The 22638-nt window shown below is 39.6% G+C and overlaps 1 protein-coding gene across 3 annotated transcripts in view; it reads right to left on the reverse strand.

Annotated features, from left to right (window-relative positions):
- The window catches only part of LOC117350274 (annexin A1-like), a 53176-nt gene that overhangs the window by 17177 nt on the left and 13361 nt on the right, over positions 1-22638 (reverse strand). For all 3 annotated transcript variants that reach the window (XM_033924491.1, XM_033924500.1, XM_033924509.1), the window contains exons 5-8: positions 18158-18271; positions 15297-15387; positions 11761-11840; positions 8913-8969 (exon numbers count right to left, since the gene is read on the reverse strand). In XM_033924491.1, coding sequence (XP_033780382.1) covers positions 8913-8969; positions 11761-11840; positions 15297-15387; positions 18158-18271 — 342 coding nt within the window. The remainder of the gene's footprint in view (positions 1-8912; positions 8970-11760; positions 11841-15296; positions 15388-18157; positions 18272-22638) is intronic.

Here is a 22638-nt window from a genome sequence, read left to right on the forward strand (position 1 = left end):
ACTGTTTAGGTTTATAGACTGTCCAATTTTATTATAAGTACATTTCTTGACACTTTCATAGCTAAATGATGGTCTCAGCCACTGAGGAGATCTGTGTCATTAGCTCTATAAGGGGAATTTAAAAAAAATTATATAACAAATAATAATAACTTTATTCTTTTATATCGCCATAGCCAATAGTTCTAGGCGGTTTACACTAAAAAGAGCTGGACAATCAGCGAAATACAGTAAAAAATACAAATATTTGTAAAATAGAATTTCAATAATAAAACTCACTAAGTAATAAACTTATCGAACAAAGTGGTCTTAATTAATTTCTGAAAACTGCAATAGAATAACATAGCTTGCTGAATACATTTACCTAACCAAGATTGTTGCCTACCAGCTTGAAATGCTGGTAGGCAACATGCTAGGATGCTAGGATGTTTCAAAAGCTAAACCATTTATAAAATAGATACAAAATACATCAAAAACAACAAGCAGCATGGATATGGTGAGAGATCAACTGACGCAACCCAATGATTGAAAAATGCCAACTGGAAGTATATATAACAACATGATGACATCAGAGAACTGTCACAGAAAGTCCCACCAATCAGAATAAAATTCATAATATCATAATAGGTCCATAGAAATCATAATAGGTCCATTCAGCTTCTTGATATAACCCATGAGGGACAATAATATTTCAATCAAAAATAAATGTTTGCTCTTTACAGTATATAACAAGAGATGGGAAGCATCGCTGTTCCTCAAATTCCTCCACATAACAGCATGCTATGGAGCAAGCAAGCATGGCCTCCTCACCCCCCCCCCCCCCCCTTAGTAGTACCCTTTACTTGAAATTATCCCCATTAGATAGAGAAAGTATTCCTGTCACTACAGAAAAAATATGTACACATGCAATCATCGTATGATGACAGGAACGCAAAAAGGTGTTCAACATCTCAGAAATTTCAGATGCAGCAGAAGATAAGTGGAATTTTTTCTTCCCTTAGTCTTTTAAAACTTTGAGTGAAGCACAGTTTGAGGCTTTAATTTTCCAATATATATTGAAGATTTTTTGCCAATGAGGTTATCGCTTGACTACCTTTATAATCCACTTCGGTGGTGATGGGAGGGCCCGTTCTGAGACTTTTTCCTTCATTTTTAACTGGAATATAGCCTTTACTGTCCTTACACTTTACTACAGGAGATCACAGTAATCTACATTGGGATTGTTAAAGTGCACCACTCAGGAATCCCTTTTTGGATAGCTTGCTTCAATTGCAACCATTTGAAACATTGAGTCTTAGATAGGCCAAACAACTGTTCCAATTGAAGCAAGGATGACAATTTATCTTGATAAATTACATCATCTAGAGTTTGAATTCTAGCCTGTAATCACTGTTTCCATAAAAGTTTTGAGTTCCCCACCATAATTTTTTAATTTGGCCATAAGGACTGACATTTTGTTTTCTTAGTGGGGACTAGCAATAAGAGATCCCAAAATCTCAAAGTTTTCCACGTTGAATGAAAGATCTTATTACTTTTATAAATTCTTGGAAGTCCAATGCTCAATCCAAGTTTCCAAGTTTCCAAGTTTAATAGTTTTTAATATACCGACCATCAAACAAATGTCTGGCCGGTTAACAATAAAATTTAAAAAGGTAGATTAAAAAATAGTAGTAGGTGTATAAAAAAATAAATAAGGTGAACATAGATGACAAAGACTAGACAAACTAGAAGGTGAGGGTGAAAGGGAGGGACGGGGAAAAGTTACATAATTTAGATGAAAAGGAGAAAGTGGGGTGGGGATAGAATATAAGGGGTAAGGGCGCTTTGTTAAAGCAAATATTTGCTTAAAGAAAAAAAAGGAGGAAATAAAAGAAAAAGAGAGAAAGAAAAAAAAAAAAAAAAAAGAAGGAAGAAAATTGAAGATCTAAGTACAGTCGAATGCGTCCCGAAATAAGAAAGTCTTTAGGCTAGTCTTGAATTTGACTAATTGTTGTTCGTCGCGGAAGTGTTGTGGCAGAGAGTTCCATAATGTAGGGGCAGTTACTGCAAAGTTTGTTTTCCGGATGTAATAGAAGTCTTTTAGGGAAGGAATGAAGAGAAGTTTTTGGTCAGTTGATCTTAGAGTGCGAGGGGAACATTGTGGTATAAGGAGTTTGTCAAGAAATGAAGGTTGGTGAGAGAGTTTGATTTTAAAAGAGAGTAAGATGATTTTATAGGTGATGCGGTGGGTGATAGGAAGCCAATGAGCCTCTTTTAGAAGAGGAGTGACATGCTCGAATTTACCTTTTTTGTAAATAAGTTTTATTGCGGTATTTTGTATTAATTGTAAACGTCGTAGTTCTTTTTGGGGGAGACCGTTGAGAAGAGAGTTGCAATAATCTAAATGGGAAATAACTAAGGAATGAATCAGAATATTAATTGAGTCGGTATCCAGGATAGAAATTAGTGATCGAATGATGCGAAGTTTAAAGAAGCAGATTTTTACAACTGAACTAATATGGTCAATAAATACTTAAGGTGAAGCGGAGCCATAAGATAACCTTCAAGAATAAGCCAATCTGGCAGATTTTTCATGAGTTCAGGGAGAATCCAATACATAAATCAAAAACCATGTATATAGGATAAAGAGAGATCAATCATAAATCCACAAAAATACCTCCCTTGTATTTAATTTTCAAATTCTTAATTAGAAACAGTGATGAAGTTTTCTCATATCAGACTTATCTCCACTAATCACACATTTAAAGTTCTTTATAGAGGCCTCAGATCCCCGTGCATTGCCAGTGATTAACTATACAACAGCACTAGATAGGGAACTAACCTCATCGTCACTCTCCCCCTCCTGCCATTACCAGTTTTTTTGAGAGTTTTTTGATATATATCATCTTAAAATTAGGCAGGAGGGGGAGAGTGCCGATGAGGTTAGTTCCCTATCTAGTGCTGTTGTATAGTTAATCACTGGCAATGCACAGGGATCTGAGGCCTCTCCTCTATAAAGAACTTTAAACGTGTGATTAGTGGAGATAAGTCTGATATGAGAAAACTTCATCACTGTTTCTAATTAAGAATTTGAAAATTGAATACAAGGGACATATTTTGAGAATCCAATACATACCCTGACGCAAGATATAAGCCTGATGATACCTATAAAAATTTGGGAAATTTATTCCTCCCATGGATTGAGAATTTTGTAAAGATGTTAAGTCTTCCCCAGCCATATGAAACCCAAAAGAATTCTATTTAATTTTTTGTAAAAAGATACCTGAAAATAAATTGGAATCATACTCAGTTGATAACAAATTACAGATGCAATCATTATCTTAATAGTTTGAACTCTCCCCCACCAAGAAAGATGTAACAGGTTCCACTGCTCACACATTTCCTTGACCTTTATCAATAATGATCTTTCATTAACCAGCACAGTTTCTTCCAGGTTTCTTTGGATTATTATTCCCTGATATTTGATTCCATCTTCCTTCCAAAGGAATGGGAATGGATCAAGTAATCCCTTCACACAATGAACATTCAATGGCAGAACCTCAGATTTGCTTCAATTGATTTTATATCCAGAAAATTTTCCAAAGTTATCAATCAACTGTAATAAAGGTGGAATAGTCAGTTCCAAATTAGTTAAATGCAATACAATGTCATCTGCATATGCTGAGACTTTATACATTTGTCCAGCATATGGAATTTCATGTTTCTCCCCCGCTTGTTGAATTGCCAATAATAAAGATTCTAAAACTATATCAAAAAGTAGGGAAGACAAAGGGCATCATTGCCGAACTCCCCTCTCTAAAGGAAACCACTCTGTGACTGTATTGTTAATATAAAGTCTAGCAGATGGGAAACTATAGAGAGTTTAAATCATCTGAACAAATCCAGGCCCTATCCCGGACCAACCCATTACTTGATACATGAAAGACCATTCTACTCAGTCAAAGGCTTTCTCTGCATCTAATGACACAGAGGAGGCCGGAACTTCTAGAGATTTTGCCAAATTAAGCATATGAAGCGCCAATCTAGTGTTGTTACTGAAATGTCTCTGAACAATGAAACCCGTTTGTTGCATACCAATAATATAAGGGGGAGCTTTTGCTAATCTCAAAGCTAGAAGCTTAGCTAATAACTTTCCGTCCACATTAATTAAGGAGATCGGCCTGTAATTTGTTACCAGCATAGGATCTTTATTTGGGTTTGGGAGCACAATTGAGAGAGCCTCTGCCATAGTACCAGAATTCTGCTCCTTTGTCAATTGTGCTCAATAATTCAGCTTTGTTTTCAGTGTTGGTACTGGAAACTCCACACGGCACCTACGTTTTTCATTCCTACTTCCAACAGAAAACCATAAGCAGGATACATCACCACAGCAACTGTCAAAAATCTACAGCCACGAGGAATCAAGAAGAAGACAGAAACGTTGAAAAAACCCCTGTCTTTTCATTATTCCCTTTAGGAAGTAACAGCTCCAAATTTCAGACAAAGATAATTTCTTGAATAAACATAAAGGGACCTTCAGTAGTGTTGATTTTTCCACACTAGACAAGCTTAAGTTTATGTTACCTATGCAACCATGGCCAACTGAAAGGTGCAATCCCTTAAGTTTTCATAAAAATAAAAAAGAAAATAAAGCCATTGAATTCTCTCTCAGATCAGTGGAATTGAAAAAATGAATTTGATAACCAGTTCCTCAAGTCATTTGATCATCCTGCTGAGAAATAAATTATTGTAGAGCTCTGGGATCTTCATAATTAGTTGTTTTATTATTAAATGTCACTCGCATGATCACTGGGTAAAGTAATCCATATTTCACTCCCATTTCGCTAAGTTGTAGATAAAGCAGCAAAAATTGCTTTCTCAGGGATGCAGTATGCTTTGCAAATTCTGGGAACAGCGATATCTTGTTATGTTGCCACTTAAGGATCTTTCATTTGTCTGGCTGCAGACAGGATTTCCAATGTTTGCTGATAACGCGAAAGTTTAAATATGAGTGGTCGAGGCCCCACTTGTTTATTTGGTGTGCAGCTCGGGATGCAGTGGGCCCGTTCTACCTCCAACAGAAAAGCAAATTTAAAGGCTCCTTTTACTTAGCTGTGCTAGTGGTTTTAGCACGCACTACAGTGCCCTGCATGCTAGATGCTAATGCCTCCAAAGAGCTGTCGTTAGTTTCTCCACATAGCACGGGGGTTAGCGCACACAAAAAAACCTTACCGCAGCTTAGTAAAAGGAGCTCTAAGTGAAAGAACTTTATGAATGAAGTCTTCTATAAAATGAATTGGGTTTGAACCCTCAACACCTTTCGGGAAACCCAGCAGATGAATATTATTTCATCTGCTATGATTATTTGAATCATCTAGATCCTTAACTACACATGTGATAACTTTCCGATCTGCATGACACTTATTCAGATCATCCTCATCTCATGGCACGCGCTGGTCCAGTTGGTCTGTTTGAGTGCTACAAATTGATAGTTTTTATGAAAGGTTAAAAACCTCCATTTGGATTGATGTAAGTTTTTCCATGTTCCCCTGTAACAGCTCTTGTATTTTTCGCAACTCAGCCATAACCGGATCACTAACCTCCACTTGTTCTTGTGGCAACGGTATTTTAGAAGGAGTCAGGGGATCCAGTTTAGGCTACTTCGCTCCTCCCACGGCAGCAAAAGCAGTTTCCAGTTTTGTTTGTTTCCTCGACGCCATAGGAAGTCAGCAGCCTTAATAATTTATTTAAAAATGAAAGAAAAAAACACTCCAGTTTACTTATAGAGCTTAGGAAGTGCAGGGAAGGGAAGAGCAACAAATCACACGTCCAAGCAGCCAAGCTTCGCTCCCAGTGTTTTTTTTCCTAAGATCTGTGACTGTTATGGACCCTCTGTATGTAAATTGACAAGCTATTTTTTAGTTTTAACAGTGGTTTCCTAACCACTTGTGGCTTTAATTGAGGTCTTTTTCTCCACCTTCTTTATAGTTTTGTTAGCTTTGAACACTGTTTCTCTCTTTGTATTGGAAGAGAGTAGTATTTGTGTTTTTGTTTGGGATTTCCCATTCTACATTTATTGAAGACACTGTAGGAGCCCATTTTGTATAGTTATAGGGGATAAGTGGAAAAGTGTTAATAAAAAGGAGGTCATTTTATGGTGCTGTGATAAGCACTAGTACAGGGTTAAAACAGCCCACCATGGGATGACGGTTGTGCTGAGGTGTCCTGCAGTAATTTTGCACCACCATTCACTAAAAAAAATTAATTTTGTTCATGGAGGAGGCATGTCTGAGAGTGCATAATGGGCATTTCTACACTAATCAGTTAACGTGTGATTAGCACATGAGCCCTTACCACCTACAAAATAAGTAGTGATAAGGACTCATGTAGACTACATGCTAATAACACTTAAAGCTAATTTATTCACTCTTGCATTCCTTCTGGGATCTTGAGATGATTGGGGTACCCTCTGCACCAGGGACATCTTCTATAACTTCTTACTCACTGTTTCTCCATTGTTCTGCCTTTCCTCTATTTTTAAAAATATTGTAGTTCTTTCCACTCTTTATTTTTAAATTTGTGAACCACTTAAAAAGGGGTATATCAAGTGGTTTAAAAATAAATAAATAAATAAACATTAGTATATGGCTATTAATGCTGGAAATTGAAAATCTGCCATTTTCAACTGCAGAAACAAATTACCTTAGTGCATGGGAAACATCCACATAAAGGCAAAGTAAAGCCACTTTTTTTCTTTATAAAAGGGCTCCAAGATGTTGGCAGGTGTGCAATAAAATAGGAGTATTGAAAAGCAAAGAATGCAGGATGCATGGAAAAGATAAAAAAATAAATAAATCTTTGGCCATTTTCAATAGGATCGCTAAGTTCGACTTTGGACATTTTGAGAAAAAATATCCCAAAATCAGGTGAAGAAAATGTCTATTTTTGAATCCACAAAACATTCCCCCCCCTCCAAAAGAAAAAAAACCCAACCTATCTAGACATTTTGACCCTTAGTGCATCTATCTTTCTTGCTCATTTTCAAATCCAATATCCAAATGCAAAACGTCCAAAACCAAGCCATTTGGAAGTAGGTGGGGCCACCATCTATACTAGATTGGCCATGCAATCATAGTAGTGGAGCACCTTAGGAGGCACTGCTGTGAACTTCATATAAAGGGTGCCAGGCACACATCTCACAAGAACCCCCTTCCATTGCACGCTGTGCCCTCCAAAACACCTCAAATCAAGAAAATGCAACTTCAAGGTGTATATTCACAAAAAGTGCAACATGCAAACACACCCATAAAATGATTCACACCACTTCAATATATCAGGGGATGAAAAGATCTCAGAGACCTTTAAAAAGTCACAATGCTGCTTTAAGTTAGCAAATGAAGCAGGTCATGTCTCAATCACTGGTCAAAACTTAATGTGAAAAGTGCAAAATGCAGAATAAATTTTCAGTAATAACTTAGTTTAAATGCAAAAAGATAACACAAAACTTTAAGAACAGACTTATCTTGTGCAGTAAATGCCACAATGAAACTCCAGCACTTTAAAGGTCTCTGAGGTCTTTTCATCCCCTGATATATTGAAATGGTTTGAATCCCTCCAAAACACCCCCAAGACCTACTGGACCCACCTGTCTACCATCCCAATAGCCCTTATGGCTGCAGGTGTCACCTATATGTCAGTACAGTAGGTTTTGGTGGGCTCACACTTTCCCTCAGAAGTATACTAGTTATGGTGAGATGTGGGTCTGGGTCCCCTTCTCCAGAGTCCACAGCATTGCCCACCAGGCTACTCCAGACACCTGCTTGCTGTTGTACTAAGACTGGCCTTGCTACATGCAGCTGTCATAAAGACTGTTTCATTCAGATCTTTGAGGGGTGGGAGGGGATTAGTGTCCTTGGGGGAGAGTGTGGGGGCCATGCCTTTATCCCCTCCAGTGGTCATCTGGTCTGTTTGGGCACCTTTTGGCCCTCATTCATTTTTTAAACAGGTCTAGTCCAAACATCCAAATTGTACCCTGGAAATTTAATAAAAAGTTTTATATCACTGTAGAACATCCACGTGCTAAGCCCGTCCAAATCCCATGAATAACATGCCTCTATCACCCCTCTTGAGATTTAGGCACATTGCAGGCAAAAAGCCTAGCAAAACATCTAGAAAGTCTGGTTTGAAAATGGCAATTTGGACGTTTTGGCAAAAAAAACGTCCATGTGCCACTTTATGCCATTTTTTTTTAATGTTTCTGTTTTGAAAATGAGCCCCGCAGGGAGATAAAGAGATGGGGATACTAAAGAGGCATGCTACAGTTTCTTGAGATGTCCAATGCACATTATTAATTCTTTTTATTCTATTAGCTTTGAGTTTATTTTGTATCCATCCAATGACAAGCGGAATCATGGCCCTTCTAGGCAGATGGGATCAAGCTATGTACTACTACTTATCATTTTTATAGCCCTGCTAGACTTATGCAGCATTGTACATTAAACATGTAATAGATACAGCTTATGATCTAATTAAAATAAACAAACAGTACAAATCGAGATTAGGGAATTTTTCACAGATGGAATGATCAAACAGACAAGGGTACTTTACAAGTGAGTGGGAGCTAAGAGTTAAAAGCAACTCTCAAAAAGTGGACTTTTAGCCAAGAGTTTTATTCAGGGGCATCAATACCTCCTTTTTCCACTTCTTATGCTGGCAGAATATAAGTCATGCACCAGAATTTTGAATGGATTGAAGGGAAGCGAGATGGTTCAGTGGAAGATCTATGAAAAGCATGTTGCTTGTATTAACCAGTTTCTTCCATTCAAACAAGACAGTGGGTCTGAGTATGGGCAAGGAGGACTGAAGACGTTGATATTAGGATACAAGATGTCAGGGGACAACTAAAGTTGGCAGTTCCCAAACCAATGTTTTCTTACCCTTGCATCCTTGTCAACAAGCTGTTCATTCACCATGCGATCTTCAGAACGTTCTCCCTAAAATTACAACTTGTATCGATTAGTAATTCTTTAATCTAAAATATACCTGGAATTATACTAGTTTTACATGTTATGTTCTGCAATGCTATAGTCATGAAGATTTGGAAATAGTGAATGAGATAAAAATGAAGAGGGTTAATATTCAAAGTGATTTAACTGGTCAGAAATTACTCCTGACCACTTAAATTGTTTGTTTGAGGATAATCGGTCATATTCAGCGGCACTTAACTGGATAGTGCTACTAAGGAATTTAGGATTCACCATAAGAGGTTTGGAAATATGATGTTTTTAGTTGTAGGTGTTCAGCTCTGGAACTCCCTGGAATTATGAGACTGTGTAATGGTCGGATATATATCAGGAAACAACTGAAAACTCAATTGTTCGTTGAAGCATTTATGTAATGTGGATTGATTGTATGTTGTCATAATTTAGCATCATACTGCCTCAATGGGTTAAAGAAGGGATGTTGAGAGGGAAGTTGAGGGATGTTGGTTTGTCATTATATTATGTATGTTACTTTGTACATCACTTCGATTGTAAGCAGTTTATAAATCTTTTAAATAAATAAATAAAAATGGCCAATTTGAACCCAACACAAAATCGGCTATTTTAAGATCATTTGGGGGGATAAAGTCATCACAGATAAGTCATAAAATCCTTCTTTTAATATCTACATATGCTGCAACAGATGAAAACTATATTAACTAAAGAGAACTTGATATAATTAGCACATGCCTTTATCACAAGCAGTTTGGACTATTGTAACTCTCTTTCAATTGAAATTAGTAAAGTCTGTCTGATTGCAGCTGGAACAAAACACAGCTGCTCAGCTCATTAATGGAGTAAAAAAAACTGAACATGTGGAGGGGCATAATCAAAAAAAAGTCTAAGTCCCCTTTTGGCCTAAGTCCTTAAACGTTCAAAGCAGAAGCAAGGAAAGTGTCCATAACCAAAACAAACGTTCTTGTTTTGATTATGGCTTGCCTCCACTAAACGGCCAGATCACCACTACGTCTAAAAGTACACCCCCACGACGTCTACAATTTTGGCCATAATGAACAAAAAAAAACGCCTAAGCCTCAAACGTCCAACAGAAGGGCTTTTAGGCGAAGGAGGAGCCAGTCCTTTGCCTAAAAGCTGGATTCTGTAACCGGTGTCTGTCAAAAACAACACCGGTTAGAGAACCCCCCCTCCACAATGATCCAGGCAGGAGGATGCCCAAGCCCTCCTGCCATGTCGAACCGCGGCCCCCCCCCCCGACAACATCGGGGCAAGAGGGAGCTCAAACCCTCTTGCCCCGTCCAACCATGACCCCCCTGACAATATTGGGGCAAGAGGGAGCCCAAGCCCTCTTGCCCTGGCGATCGTGCCCTCCCCCGACTCGATCTGGCCAGGAGGGAGCCCAAGCCCTCCTGGCCCCGGCGACCCCCCCCCCCTGATCTAACGGGCCAGGAGAGAGCCCAAGCCCCCCTGGCCCCAGCAACCCCCCCCTCCAATTTAATGGGCCAGTAGAGAGCCCAAGCTCTCCTGGCCCCGGCGACCCCCCCCCCTCCGATTTAACGGGCCAGGAGAGAGCCCAAACTCTCCTGGCCCCGGCGACCCCCCCCTCCGATTTAACGGGCCAGGAGAGAGCCCAAGCTCTCCTGGCCCCGGTGACCCCCCCCCTACTGGATTGGGCCAGGAGGGAGCCCAAGCCCCCCTGGCCCCGGCGACCCCCTACCCCCCACCCCCCACTACAATACGGGCAGGAGGGATCCCAGGCCTTCCTGCCCTCAACACAACACCCCTTCCCCCAATGACCGTCCCCAAGAACCCCGATCGACCCCCCCCCCCGCTGACCCGCAACCCACCCGGTCGACTCCACGACCCCCCCACCCCCATCCCCACCCCGTACCTGAACGTTGGCCAGACGGACGGGTGCCAAGCCCGCCCGTCTAGTAGGCCAGCCGGGTCCTGAATGGGGCCAGATTGGCCCAGGCGGAAGAAACCCCGCCCAGAGGTGGGGCTTGAGGCACCTGGGCCAATCAGAATAGGCCCAGGAGCCTTAGGCCCCCTCCTAATGTTTATGGTGGTATATCAAATCCAGAAAATGCAGTCCAATCTGCTTGGCTGGTTATATGCTCATATTAAGCATTTAAACAGAAAAGTAACCACATAATTAGGACCATATAAAAGTCAGCCTTAGCTTTATGTAATTCAGTGTATTCAGTTAATTCCACTTAACTGGCTGTTTTTTGCCAGCTCCATAAATTCAATGACCACTTGGGGAGTGTGTGGGGCTCATTGCTTAATCCCTCAGGTGGTCATCTCGTAAGTTTGGGTACCCTTTTGGCACTTAGATGATTCTCAAACAGGTCTAGTTGAAAACATCTAAGTTCCATCTAGGATGTGCTGGGAAAGGCATGATTATAGCTGCATGACGTCCAAGTCTAAGCCCACCCATTCCCTTCCCCTAATATGCCTACCAATATGCCCATTTCTACTCCGGATGCACAGTAGATAAGAAGTTCCTGCTAGACATCCAGAAAATCAGTTTTGAAAATGCCACTTGGACGTTTTGACTAATAAGACGTCCAAGTGCCAGTTTATGCTGTCTTTTGGATGTCTACCTTTTTTGAAAATGAGCCCCACAGTTTTGGTTTTCTACAGTTATGTGCCTAATTTGACAGAAAAAAAATACAAGTAGCAGTTGAAAATTTGTGCACAGGTAAAATTTTCAAAGGTAAAAATATTCCTGTGGTATAAATGTTTCCAGTACTATGCATGAGTTTGATCTGAATACACATACCTTAGCTAGTGCAAGTAAAGCCTTTTGAAAATCTCCTGATGTATCAGAGATAATGTCTTTTTCTAGATCATTCTTAAATGCTGCAATAAAGGGAAAAAAGCAATAAGATAGAGAACACATGCAAAACCCAATGGTACCTGGTCATGTCCACACCCTACCCCCATTCTATAGCCCCCCCCCCCATTTCCTTCCTCCAGCCTCACATCAAGAGTTTTCTCCATTCTGATCTCTCACTTCCCCAAAAGCAAGATTCTTCTCCATTCTAATAATCCTCCTTCCATATCCTCCTCCTCATTAGCAAGACTCCTCCTCCCCAGGCCTGCCTTTAAAACCCTTAGTGGTTTAGGATCCAAAAGGCAAGGGCAGTCCTCACTTGTTCTGCTCATTGTATAGCTCCAGCTTCAAAATTACTGATCTTTGAGTCTTAAAACACCAGATTTTAAAATAAGGCCAGGGAAGACCTACAGATGGTAGAGGGTGAGGGTTAATGTTGAGAGGGGCATTGCTCTTTGGGGAAGGAGAGGTGGATGGAGGCAGTGTCATAGCAAGGATAGGCACTAGCTGAGGTGTGGGTGCCCCCCTCTTCTCTGCCCCCCATTCTTTTTCTGCCCCCCTGCCACGCACACACATTCCCTCTCCGGTACCTCCAATATCTCCAACTTGCTGCCCATGCTGGTCTCAGCTCTCTCTCTGATGTCATTTCTTGGTCTCTGACCAAAATTGTTAACTTCTCTCTGTTGTCCAGCATTGTTTTCTCTCCCCTTGTCTATCTCGTGGTTTGGCATCTCTTCTTTCACCTCCCCATGTTTATCTTAACAGGCCTGGCTCTTCATAGGGTTGCTGGCAGAGGCAACATTTCCCACACGCTGTCTGCAGCTGATTCAGCAGCCTTCCCTCTGCTGTGTTCTGTCCCTCCCTGACACAACTTCCAACTTTATCTCTGCATGTCATGATTAATCGTGATTAACATTTTTAACCATTGCCTACCCCTAATAATAACCCAAGTAAAGTGTCCTTGCTGGAAACACCAGAAAAACGCCTTATGCAGTATATCAAAGATAAATAAACTTGGAAGAATGTTGCCTTTTCCACAACTTCAACACTAGAGATTTTTACAATGGGAAATTCTGTTTTTTATTGTTAGTAAGGGATCTCTACTTCTTATGTCAGAAGAAAACTGGAGTAACTCTAAAGATGGATTGTGCTTTCCTTTCTCCTCCACCAAATCTGGGGACCCAACAATTTTGTTACATACATTGGAATTTAAAATCAATTGAAGACCTTCTATCCCAGTGTCTCTCAAAGTACCCTGAAGAGATTCCAGGTGTGCCACAAGAGATTCCAGAATTTTACTTTATTTTTAAAAATTCCCTTTATAAGTATACACTAGAATAGATGACATGTATGTCATGTACAATGGAGTCTGTCAATGTTATGAGCGTCTGTGTGCATAAAGATACAACTGCCCAGACAAGCATCATCCTTTGAAATGATTGGTTCTTGAAAACTAAAGGCAAGTATTTTTATTTTATTTTTATTTTTTATGCAGTAGTTATCCTAACTTGAGCAACAAAGAAATCAAGACCATTTGGATTTTCTTATCTTTGCAAACTTGGATTTTCAGCTCTGACAGAAATTAAATCGATAAAAAGTGAACGACTGCAGATGGTGGATGATGAAATGCGTTTTTGTGAGCCATGTTTCTAGTCTGGGTGGAAGCCATGATGATAAGCGGAATTTAAGGTGAAGTTAAAACTTTTCTCTTCCTTGATGCTTTTGTAACTTAAACTGTCCTTTTAAGGACGACTTAGCTTCAAGAAAGGTTTTACCTTCAGTTCCCCCTCCCTTTGTCATTCTTTCCATTGTGTGTTCTCTTTCTCTCTATCAATTGTAGTTCCAACCATTCTTTCCTTTTGTTCCCGTTCGACAATGTCTTTAAAAATTGTCATTTCCCCTGGTCTGTTTCTGTTTAAATTGTATTTTATTTGGCATATTGTTTTGGTGTTTTTGTACACCACCTAGAAGGCTTGATTGGGCGGTATAAGAAATTTTAAATCAAGTTTCAAGTTTCAAGTTTATTATCAAATTTGATTAATCGCCTATTCCAAATTCTAGGCGATGTACAAATAATTAAAATTACAGAGTTGGGGGTAACAGACACAGCTAACAAAAAACTAAAACTACTAGACATGATAAAAAACCAACTTATACAAACATATTGAAACATGAGGAAAGGATAGGAAAGAAATACAATCTGGTTATAAAGAAAACAATAAAGGTTAAATACGATAGGAAAGAGAAATAAAAAGCAAAATATTTTGAGGATATAAGAGTACAAAAGAGTATAAGCAATTCATTTATTCATCGAATGCATCTTTAAAAAGAAAACGCTTAAGTTTACTCTTAAATCTTTCCAAGTTTTTTTCTGTCTGGAAAAGAAAAATAACACCTTCACATCCTGAGACAGCTAAAATTTAGTGAAACGCTGGCCATCATCGATGTGCGGTGGATCCAACTTCAGATAAGTACTCCTCTATTGGTACATTGTTTTATGGTGGCTTTATTCTAAACCAGAAGTTCTGCATTGCACAAGGCTTTTCTGTTTAAATATCTATTTGAGGAGGTTTTTTATGTCAGTAACTTTATCTTACCCTGCTGAGTTCTCCATTTTTTTCTAGCCGCATTGTTGGTTGGTGGAGGAGGGGCTCTGAGGCTTTTTCCTACCTCATAGCGATTTTTGACATGAAAGGTGTTTTAAGTGCTAGACCCTGGTTTTTTAATAACTCTACGGTTACCATTCTTCTCTAATGTGGGGCTCAGCTTTGCTTATCATGACAATATGTTTGCTGTGCAATAAATTTTGAGATTGTTAATATATTTTGATTATTGCTGCAAAACATCCAAATCCTAAGCCCGCCTGAAACATACCTTCAACATGCCCCCTTGGAATTTAGACTAATGGGATAAACAGCCTAGAAAAACATCTAAAATATTGATTTTGAAAATAATAATTTGGATGTTTAAGCAAGAAAAACATCCAAATGCCATTTTATGCAATTTTTTGGACATTTTTCTATTGTGCCCTTCAGTGTGTAGGCCTGGATTAAGTACTGTTCTTCTGCAAACATATGATTGTAAGTTTGAAGACCTGGTATAGAATCTATATTGCTTTTTTATTTTGTTTTTATTTTATGTGGGGTTTTTTAATTGGTATCCCGCATAAAATTTGCAGATAGTGTGGGTTATAAAAAATGTTTAAAGAAAAATAAATAAATAAAATTTAAATGGATAGTTCTTACCACTATTTTCTCATTAGCACCAAAATGATAACTTATATGTTAAGAGGCTGAATTGTACTGTTGAACATATGTATTTTCTCACTGCCCTTGTCCTCACACTTGTCCTGACCCAAATCAAATTGTACCTTTTATTGTGTGCATGACTCTCACTATTTTCAAATAAAACAATCAAAATTATCTATAGAAAATATGCTAATTATTTCTAAAGCACAAACAGCTACTATATGAATAGATTACCTGCTTTGTAGGCCACCTTGATTTCTCGAATTTCACTGTTGCTTCTTGACACCAAAATTTCCACCAGGCAATCTTCATCAGTTCCAAGACCCTATAAAAATGGATAGCATACCAAGTCAATGCTAACAATGAACAGAAGGCTTTTACTAAAGTCATTTAGCTTCAAAACTAATACAGTATATTCTATGTTCCAATAAAGGTTTCTTACTATAGCACTTCTTGTAGAAATACAAATTATAGCCTTCAAGTCTAGCCCAGTAGTTCAGCGGCAGTGCTATAGAGAGACTTGGTCACCACAGGATCGTGACATCTACAGAGATGCCAAAGGTGGCTCATCCCAAAGCTGGAGATTTATCACTGCTATGCTAGAGATTGAAGGCCAATGAGTGAGAATTTTCTCACGGAGCCCCAGATGTGTTTAAAACCAGCTCTGGCAGATGTACATTCCAAAAACTTACATAATTCTAATCAATACATAGAAAATAATATCCCTTCTTCTACCTTTCTTGTCTGGTCATTTAATTTTCATGTTGATCCCAGCCTCTGCTTTCTGCTTTCTCCTGTCTTCTCTTAACTCTCTTGCCAGGATTTCTTTGTCCATTTCTCATTTCTTCTCTCTTCATGTCTACCATCCATCTTGTCTCTGTATCGCTATCACTCTTTCTAGTAATTTTCCTGTGTCCCTGCTCCTATCTCCTACTATGTTAAGTATTCCTCTTCTTGCCCTATACAGTATCACCAGTGTCCCCATACTCCCTCATGTGTTTGTCACCTCTCCAGCATTATCCTTCTAGGAACCTATACATCTTTAAGTCCAGCATCTCTCCCTTTCTCCCCCTTCCTCATGTCTTCCTTCTTAGAAATTTAACAAAGGTCCCTCTTTCTCTTGCCTGGCCCCAAGTCCCTCATCCTTCCTGTGAGTCAAGTATCTCTCCCTCTTCCTCTTTTCCTCACAGATTCCTGCATCATTTATCTCCCTTCCCCCATTCCTGCATTTCTCTTCCTTTTCTTGCAAGTCCCACTCTTCTCCTACTTTACAGTATGGCATCGATCCCTCCTCTGTTCAGCATCTGTGACTTCATACACACATACACCCCTCCAAGTTCAGCATCTTTCCCTCACTTCCCTCCCAGTTTGGCATCTGTCAATCATTTGCTTCCTTGCTCCCTTACCATAGGGTCCTTTAAACTTGCCTTACATCCTGTCTAGTGTTAGCAGTTGTAGCACTGAAAACAGGCAGCCTATGGGCAAGCCACAGGGTTTTTCTTCTGTATGTCCTGCCTCCTCTGATTCTACTTCCTTTTCCCAAAAGAGGCAGTATCAGCAGGAGGAAGGCCCCGTGGATTGCCTATAGACAACTGCTTTCAGTACTGCTGCTGCCAGTGCTGGCCAGGCTAGAAGACAAGCTTAAAGAACTACAAGGTGATGGAGGGAGCGAGGGAGTGACAGATGCCGAACTGAGACTGGTGCCGATGAAGGAAAGGAGAGGAGGAAAGAGAATGCTGGAGAAAAAAGGTGCTTCAGTGTGTGGGAGGCAAATGTGTGTGACTTGGCTTGGCTGCATCTACCAATGGTTTAAGATTATAAATGTGCCAGATTTCAGATGAAATGCAATATGTACTTTTCAGCCACAGCAGTGGTCTAGTAATAGGAGCTACCAGCAAGTGAAGATGGATGATAACATAGCTGGAGAAGCAGCCAGTTCCAATGGAGTTGGAACAAAAGCCGACTATCTTCTGTTGAATATTGGTGGTTAGCCATCTTAGTATCATTGAGCAAGCACAGAGCCGTTCCCTGCTGGCTAAATATCGCTGAATACAGGAGACATGAAATTTGGAGGCACAAATTTTAGTGTACTATATGGTCTGTAAAAAGGAAGTATGCTTTATGATATATTATTGAAGAATATTAAGTGTTGTATTTAAGTTAAAATGTTATTATTTGATGTCATACTTATAAGATTTAAACATGAATAAAGATAAAAAAGGAAGTATGCAATTTGTTTTATATCTATAACTTTCTATTTACTACAGAAATATAGATGGTTTAAGTTTGCTATTTTTCAAATAGATTTTTTTCCATACATTTTATGTTTTTATTGTAAGAATCAAAAAAGCACTGTGGAGTGACAATGTTCCATTAATGGACTTTTTTAGGAAAATCAAAGTTCCAAAGGTACAATAAAATCATTCACATAAAATAATATCATCCACATTAAAATAAAGTAATCCACATAAAAAGCATAAAGGACCTAGTCCACTCTTTTTTTTTTTTTTTTTTAATATAACTAGTCCATGTCTGAAGTTGAAATTTTAAATATCATGCAGCTGATATCCCTCTATCTTGTAGTATGAATAAGTCACATACCCCACTTTTGGTATCTTTTTGTTCAGTGGGTCACCTATCCTCTTCAAACTCAGCTGCAGCAGTGACATAAACTGCAGATTTCTATGACAACGAGCTAGCAAGAACTCTGTCAGAGATTGAGACTTCATCTTTCTCCTGACACCTCTGCTATCAGGCATCGGCAGCATCCATGGAACTAACTAGCCCACCAAATAGAAAACTTGGGGCTCCTTTTTCAAAGGTGCGTTAGGGCCTTAACGCACAGAATAGCGTGCGCTAAAATGCCGCATGCGCTAGCCTCTACTGCCTCCTCTTAAGCAGGTGGTGGTTTTTCGGGTAGCGCACGCTAATCCGGTGCGTGCGCTAAAAACGTTAGCGCACCTTTGTAAAAGGAGCCCTTGGCCTGGAAACGGAATCAAAGCTCTTCCAGCAACACAAAGCACTATCACTTTAAAGTCATTTTAAAATCAGCTTATGTTACTGGATGCTGCAATGTCTAGACATGCGTTTCATACCTTTGTAGCATATTTGAGCTCATGGGCATCAAACTCAGCTGGAGTTTTCAGCAAAGACAAAACAACTCCTTCAAGATTACCAGAAACGGCTTTTTTTAGATCTTCTTCAAGGGACTGCAAAGAAAGCAAACAAACAAAATATAATTATTTATGAAATGAATGGAGCTTAAAAACAACCTGAGACAAGACAATCAGATTCCTGAAATGTAACTCAATCTTATTTGTATTCTAACTGTAATCTATTTGTTATATCACACAGTAACGTACAGTCAATTTAATATCCAATTTGCAAGTTCTTCCAGAATTAATCCAGGTACCTCTCCTCCATTGTAACCAAAAAAAAAAAAATAACATCCTAAAACTGTTGTAACTTCACTGGAAATGTCCAGTTAGCTCTTTTGTAATCCGCCTTGAACTGCAAGGTATAGGCGGAATAGAAGTCCCTAATGTAATGTAATGTAAAGACACGCACAGGCAAAAAAAAAAAAAAAAGTTCTGTTTTGTTTTCGGATCAGATTTGATTTTTCTGGCAATTTTTAGACTTTTTTTTTGTTATAAGAACATAAAAATAGCTATACTGGGGCAGACTGATGGTCCATCTAGCCCGACGCCTAATATCCTGCTTTCACCCGTGGCCAATCCAGGTGACAAGTATTTGACAGAATCCCAAATAATAGCAACATTCTATGCTACAATCCCAGGGACAGCAATAGTTTCCCTATGTCTAACTCAATAACAGACCATGAACTTTTCCTCCATGAGCTTGTCCAAAACTTTCTTAAACCTAGACACACTAACCGTTGTTACCACATCCTCCGGTAATGAGTTCCAGAGCTTAACCATTCTTTGAATGAAAAAATATTTCCTCCTATTTGTTTTAAAGTGCTTCCATGTAACTTCATTGAATGTACCCTAATCTTTAAACACCGTCTCTTTTCCAAGCTGAGGAACCACATATCAGAAATGAATGCATGTAAGATTAGATTAGTGCTGATGCAGATGTATTTCTCATGCGTAAATCAGCTTTCTGTGCAATACTTTGGAAGTTAATCCCTCATTCTATAACAGGTGGTCCACATTTACCATATTTCCCCATATATAGGCCGTGGCCTATACATGGGTTTTACAAACCCGTGTATGGGGTGTTTACCTAGTTAAATGGAGTGACCTATATAAAAATTTGTAATCATCCCCCCCACCCCGGTACCTTTTTTGTAAGCCCCCTCGCTGGCGCGCGACTCGAGTCTCTCTTCAGCATCCGGCCTACCTCTGCACCGCTTGCTGAGTGGCTAAGGTCAGTTCTCGTGAGTCCTGTGAGTCTCGCGAGAGATGATGTCGGCCATTCAGCGGGTGGTGCAGGGGCAGGCCAGATGCCGAAGAGATCGTAGCTGTCTTGCACCGCTGGAGACCCGAGCCACACACTAACGAGGGGGGCTTACGAAAAGGTACCAGGGGTTGGGGGGGATGAATGGAAAAGGCAGGGGAGGTACCGGAAGATAAGCCGTGGCTAATACCATGGAGCAGTTTATGTTCTGTTTTTTCAAACATGGGCGACCTATACATGGAGAAATACGGTAAATGCCATTTGTATGCTTAAATTTATAGAATACTGCCATGTTTCCTATGTTAGTGTGTATATTTAGCAATTATGTAAAACAACTAGTGTGTATTTTATTCTTTTCCTTTTCTGCTGAGGGTGTGACATACATATATTTATAACAATATAGAAAAACAGCCTCAAAGACTCAATAAGCATAGAGAGCAGGACAACTGCCCAAATGAACTATGCTTTTCTGGAGCACAGAAAACTATCACTGGCTCGGGGGGGGGGGGGGGGGTGGTTCCTATAAGAAAGTGGGTTTTTAGTTGTGCTCTTTTTTTCTGGCAACACCAGCCAGTGATAGTTTGCTGTGCTCCAGAAAAACATAGTTCATTTGGGCGGTTGTCCTGCTCTCTATGCTTGTTGAGTCTTTGAGACTGTTTTTCTATATTGCTATAAAAACATGTCACACCCTCAGCAGGAAAGGAAAAGAATAAAATACACACTAGTTGTTTTATATAATTGCTAGGTTGAAGTGTGCTCACTCATTCTGTGTAGTGTGCATATGTATGCATATAAATGGTAGCAGCACACTAAGCTCTGTTCTACAATGTACTGTATGTGCTCAAATGGTTTAGCACCCAATTTGAAGGGGAGCAAGGGGAGTGGCATGGGCAAGGGCCACTGATGTTACTTTATATGCATAGTTTTACAGCATACTGTGATTTACATACCCAGAAAGCAACAGGGCAGGCAGTATGCAAAATCCAAGATAGTGGCGACAACAGCTAAAGGGAAGTGCTCAACAAAACTTTATTGCTGTGATTGTGTGGCTTCCACATGAATAAAGTTTTGTTGAACATTTCCCTATAGCCAATCTGCTGTTTCCACAACTACCATGATTTATATACCACTCAGAGAGTGGTTGACACCTGGAATGCCCTCCCAGAAGAGATTATTGCGGAATCGACCGTCCTAGGCTTCAAGAGCAAACTAGATGCATATCTCCTTAAGAGAGGCATATAAGGATATGGTGGACTATAAATTACTCCAGGTGTACACCTGGCAGGGCCTCCGCGTGTGCGGATCGCTGGACTTGATGGACCGAAGGTCTGATCCGGAGATGGCAGTTCTTATGTTCTTATGTTCTTATGTTCTTATGAGCCACAGACCTATTGTAAAGGCTCACATCTAAACGTAGGCATATTGATGCAGGTTTGCACTAATATTTATTAGGTAGTCGGGGAATTCCCTCTGAGTATCTTAAAGGTTGTAGGTATTCTGATCTCCATAGTACATATAGGAGTCTTACTGCTGTAATTTGAACTAGTTATAGATGTGATAGCAATGGTTTAGAGGAAAGAACTACTAGTGTTACATTACAGTAGTCTAGTCGATATAGGATTAGAGATTGCTCTAAAATTCAGAAAACCTCTGTTTCAAAGTATTTTCTGTTGGGTCTTAGCTTTCTCATCACAAGGAAAGATTGTTTTATTATTTATTGTTTTATTATTTATTGTACAAGGAAAGATTGTTTTATTATTTATTGTACAATGGATAGGTGGTTTTCAGCTTTTCCTAAGATTCGGTATTATAGTTCTAAAGGAAAGTCTGTGTCATCTACTGTAATCCTTGGAGTGTAACATGGGTTAGTTGAGGATCCTAGCCAAAGGAATTTGGATACGTTAATTTTAATTTTATTGCAAGCCGCTTAGTTACTCTGTCATTTGCAGGATATCAAGAAATAATAAAAACTTGAAACAAGCTTCAAGTTCATTCAAATTTGATATACCGCCTTATCAGTATTCAAGGCAGTTATACATAGTTAAAAATACAGAAGAAACATAAAAATGAGTAATACATCAAAACCTGCAACAGACAAACATGAAGCATTCAATAGAAACAATGACTGACTGGTACGAGAGGAGAAGGGAAGGAAATACAAAATTTGAATAGAAAAGAACAAAATTGGAAAAAAACAAAAGGCAGGGATAACAGCGAGACCAGCTTAAGGTCAGGTCTATCAGAAATGTAAAACATCCTTAAAAGGACAATCAAAATTCAAAGGCATTTTTGAACAGTTTTTAGGCTAGATTTGAAAGTGTCTAAGGATATAATCTCTCTTAAGTGATTAGGAGCTGAGTTCCAAAGCATGAGGGGGGGGGGGGAGCAGCTAAGGATAAGATATTAGTTCTCATTGTATTAATGTGTCATAGTGAGAGAATTGAGAGCAAGTTTTGATTAGACGATCGGAGAAAACATTGAGAAGAATGTGGAATCAAGAGTCTGTTAATAAATTCTGGCTGGCCAGTGGCTCTAGTTTTGAAGGTCAATAGCATAATCTTGGATTTGCAAGCTGCATAATTGTATAAACTGCACCTAACTTTAGAGCCAGTTTATAGAATCAAGCTATGAACTGTCCTTTTTGGTGCTGAGTTCTTTAGGTATCATATAGAATATGGTTTTGGGCCTAAATGTTGATACCCACTTTGTAAAATGTCCCCCTAAGAGAATACATTTTAATTTTTATTGGGCTTTGGTATAAAAAGGGGATGCAGTTACCCCAGTGGGCTCTTAGGCTCAAATTCTGGAAACAGCATCCCGATTGTAGACAGCTGTAGGTGTCCTACAGCTGTCTAACCAGCCAATCGGGATGCACATTTTCTTAAAAAAATGCTCCCCAGGCAGCCTGCCTACATTGGAGGTGCCTCCAGGAGCTTAGGGAGGTCTGCATGGCCGCCTAGGTTCACCTAAAGGCTAGCCATGGGCGTGGTTTGCCCCAGAAGTCACCTTAGGCAAACCTAGGCAGCTGTATGTGTCTCCCGCCCATAGGCACATGGACCAACCTAAGATTCCAGTTGGCCCAGGTGCCTAAGGCCCATCCTATGGGAAGGGACTTAGGCACCTGAGACAATCAGGCCTTAGGCCCTTCCTCAGTACA

The sequence above is a fragment of the Geotrypetes seraphini genome, chromosome 1 (assembly GCF_902459505.1).
Source record: "Geotrypetes seraphini chromosome 1, aGeoSer1.1, whole genome shotgun sequence".
Taxonomy (NCBI): domain Eukaryota; kingdom Metazoa; phylum Chordata; class Amphibia; order Gymnophiona; family Dermophiidae; genus Geotrypetes; species Geotrypetes seraphini.